This window comes from Aegilops tauschii, chromosome 1, assembly GCF_002575655.3.
Source record: "Aegilops tauschii subsp. strangulata cultivar AL8/78 chromosome 1, Aet v6.0, whole genome shotgun sequence".
Lineage (NCBI taxonomy): Eukaryota > Viridiplantae > Streptophyta > Magnoliopsida > Poales > Poaceae > Aegilops > Aegilops tauschii.
Window position 1 is genome coordinate 425,683,282 of NC_053035.3, and position 3,753 is coordinate 425,687,034.

The 3,753-nt window shown below is 53.1% G+C and overlaps 1 protein-coding gene across 1 annotated transcript; it reads left to right on the plus strand.

The window, feature by feature from the left end:
* The first annotated feature begins 1,907 nt into the window (after positions 1–1,907).
* Positions 1,908–3,364, plus strand: LOC109737935 (peroxidase 1-like). The gene is made up of 3 exons (XM_073500223.1): positions 1,908–2,196; positions 2,278–2,463; positions 2,558–3,364. The coding sequence occupies exons 1-3, from the start codon at positions 1,987–1,989 to the stop codon at positions 3,143–3,145; spliced, it is 984 nt and encodes a 327-aa protein (XP_073356324.1). The 5' UTR covers positions 1,908–1,986; the 3' UTR covers positions 3,146–3,364.
* The last annotated feature ends 389 nt before the right edge of the window (positions 3,365–3,753 follow it).

Consider the following 3,753-nt stretch of genomic DNA (forward strand, 5'->3'; position numbering starts at 1 on the left):
GCTTGGCGACCGAAGGCGGCGCGAGGTATCCGATGTTGGCGGAGGAGGGCACAATGGTCGGAGTTGTAGCCATCGCGGAGGAGCTTCGCGGTGGCGGTGGCAGCGAGATGCCTCCAGTGTTGGAGAAGGAGTCCATGCCCGTGGCGGCGAGGAAGGCCGCGACGCAGCATCGATGAAGGGGCTGACAACAACGAGGGGTGTGGTGGTGCCGGTGAGGAGGAGAGGCGGCAACGAGGGGAGCAGCGGCAGCGAGGATGAGAGGCGGCAACGAGGGGTGCGACGCTGAGTCGGGCAAGATTTGGGGGGAAAGGCGCGGGGGGCAGGGGCGGGGGAAATGCCAAATTTTGGAACCTTTTTCAGGTGGGGGAAAAGTGAACTGCAGCCAGCGTCGTGGGTCTACGTGTGACGGGCACGGCAGGGCGCCTGCTACACGTAAGTGGACAGCACTGGCGGGCGGCCGACTGGACCGGCCACTACTACAAGTGTATAATATGTACTTCCTTCGTGCCTGGTAAGAGTGCTTACCATAATTAGGTGTGGCAAGCAACAGGCACACTCGCCACTGATGTACAAATAAGCAATGGCGGGCCTTTGTTACAGCTCATCACAATTAGGTTGCATTACGCATCCAGCTCTGAAACGGTCTACCAGTGGCGGGCACGTATTCCTGCCTGCCACTGCTCTGTTACTAGCAGTGGCGGGTAATCTTTGGTACCCGTCACTGCTATATTTCCAAATTAGCTGTGGCGAGTGACACGTCTCGCCCGTCACAAATTTGTGTTCACCTATAAGCCATTTTCTATAGTGTATGGTTTTCTTAGGCGACGGTCGATGACAAGATGACCAAGCAATAAGATGCAACCGGGTAATGGGCATGTTTAGGATCTTGCCTCGGCAACTATTTTTCTTGTGTTCTAGAATGTCTGTATGATTGCTATGGCGGGTTTACCTAGATTTTCGTAGGTGTAGGATCTCTAGATTAATATTCGAGTTTAAATACTGAATTTGGTGCAGAATTGCATGGCTCAAACACGCGGGGGGGGGGGGGGGGGGGGGGGGCAAATTCACGTCCATTGGTATTTCGTGAATACAAAATTCCAACCAGGTGCCAAGCTTGATACTTATAAAAACTAGATCTCCAAATTTATAAATATCATTTTAACCATGTTTGGAATTTAAACGTCATTATTCAAATTATATGTTGATCAAAACATGATATTTAAATTCTCCTGGTCTTTTGGGCCAGGGCCTTGACAAAGGCATCAGATTAGCCTAATTCTTGGCAAGGTTTTTAATATAAAAAACAAAGCAATTTTGGATGACATGTGTGAAAATTCTTTAAAAAAATTTCTACCTTTCAATGACTTCTAACATAATTTAAATTTATTTTCAAGTTTGTTTGAATCTGGCTCAAAATTCCGGGGTTACAAGTATTTCAGACCAAACGAATATAGCATCGACTCAGACTTAGCAAAACTGATTCGGGATAGCATGTGGTGCCGGTATAAATATACGGATCATGATATTTCCATATCTTCAACCTACCAGTAGGTGGTGGCATTCATTTGTTGCACGTATCCTTTGTTGATTAGAACTTGGCACCGCAGTTTGCTCCGTGATGGCTAGTTAGTAAGTTAGTGAGCAGATTGCTGTCTAGAGAAAATTAGTGAATTCATCTAATGATGTGCTTCCGTCTGGCTGTCCGTCCGCCTCCATTATACGTACGGTGGCCGCCGGGGTACCTGCCATGGCAAAGATTCCGGAGAGCGCAAACAAGGAACAACTCATTAAACCATGGGAATTTTACCTGCTGCTCTGGACGACAGCCCACCACATGCAGGCGTGGGGACACTCCGGCGCTATATATTTCCCCGGCGCCAGTCCATCAGCAGCAGCAGCAGCTCAAGCTTCCCCTGATCAACTAGCCACCTAGCCATCGTCGTTTCTTGCATAGCCAAGCAAGAAACAACCTTCTTGGCCGAGAATATGGCGTCCAGGGCTGCGACGATGGTGGCGCTGCTGCTCGCGGCGGTGGCGGCGACGTGCGCACGGGCGCAGCTGCACGACAAGTTCTACAGCGAGTCGTGCCCCAGCGTGGAGGACGTCGTGAGGAAGGAGATGGTGAGGGCGCTGTCACTGGCGCCCAGCCTCGCCGGGCCGCTCCTCCGGATGAACTTCCACGACTGCTTCGTCAGGGTAAGCTGCATTTGCATGCATCAGTTTCCGTCCGTACCATGTTGTGTGCTGTGGCCTGACCAGTGACCGCCATGAATGCAGGGGTGCGACGGCTCGGTTCTGCTGGACTCGGCCAACAAGACGGCGGAGAAGGACGCGCAGCCGAACCAGACGCTGCGAGGCTTCGGCTTTGTCGAGAAGGTGAAGGCCGCGGTGGAGAAGGCCTGCCCCGACACCGTCTCCTGCGCTGACATCCTCGCCCTCATTGCCAGGGACGGAGTATGGCTGGTGAGTAGAGTACTAGGCCATTCTCTTTTGCAAATGACACGGTATATACGTGTGGAAGCCAAATTCTAATGCTGCTCGATCATGGTTTCTCCAGAGCAAGGGTCCATTCTGGACAGTTCCTCTCGGCCGGCGAGACGGCAGCGTGTCCATTTCCAACGAGACCGACGCTCTGCCACCCCCGACCTCCAACTTCACCGTGCTCACCCAGCTCTTCGCCGCCGTGAACCTCGACGCAAAGGACCTTGTCGTCTTGTCCGCCGGGCACACCATCGGGACGTCGCACTGCTTCTCCTTCTCCGACCGGCTCTACAACTTCACCGGCATGGAGAACCCCAGCGACATCGACCCCACACTGGAGCCGCAGTACATGATGCGGCTAAAGAGCAAGTGTGCCAGCCTCAACGACAACACCACCCTCGTGGAGATGGACCCCGGTAGCTTCAAGACCTTCGACACTGACTACTTCAAGCTGGTGAGCAAGCGGCGGGGCCTCTTCCACTCCGACGGCGCCCTCCTCACCGACCCGTTCACCCGTGCCTACGTCCAGCGCCATGCCACCGGGACCTTCAAGGACGAGTTCTTCGCCGACTTCGCCGCCTCCATGATCAAGATGGGCAACGCCAACCCGCTCACCGGAAGCCAGGGTGAGATCAGGAAGAAGTGCAGCGTGGTCAACCATTAAACCACCGACGAAGTACAAGGCTGTTTTGATTTGTGAACATCTTTCCCCCCTGTAAATTACTCTAAAAATTACTCTTAGATTGTCATAGCTCCTTTCTCTCCCAAATTTTTTTCTTTCGTTAATTTAGGACACCGATAACTGCCACACGTGTGGTGTATCGGATGGTTGTGCCGCACGTCTCGTGTGGCATGGAGAAGAAACAGCCCACGCACCTACGTGTGGGCAAAACAAGTAATGCCCACACACCTCTTTTTTCCCCTCCCGGTCCCTCTCACACGCGTGCGTGTGGGTGAAATAGATAACGCCCACACGCCCCGTACGTCAGACCTCGTACCTCATGGTCCCGCACGCCCCGCGTGATAGTCACCGCGCGTCCCGCAGTTGCCATGGTCCAGACCCTCGTCCATGTTCGTTTATCTGCAGTTGCCATGTCGCTGAACTTCGGTTGCCATGTCGGACAACTACAGTTGCCATGGTTGCTCAACTGCAGTTGCCATCTAATGTCAAAAGTTTCAGATGCCATTTTTGGCAACTGCGGCTGTTGCCATGTATGGTCTGGTTTACCACTAGGCAGTTGCCATGTATGGTCTGGTTTACCACTAGGCAGT

Bases quoted from the DNA above. Each gene is read 5' to 3' on its own strand.
- LOC109737935 (XM_073500223.1), top strand. From the start codon at position 1,987: ATGGCGTCCAGGGCTGCGACGATGGTGGCGCTGCTGCTCGCGGCGGTG. The intron at 2,197-2,277 runs GTAAGCTGCATT...CCATGAATGCAG, and splicing joins TCCACGACTGCTTCGTCAGG to GGGTGCGACGGCTCGGTTCT. The intron at 2,464-2,557 runs GTGAGTAGAGTA...TGGTTTCTCCAG, and splicing joins CCAGGGACGGAGTATGGCTG to AGCAAGGGTCCATTCTGGAC.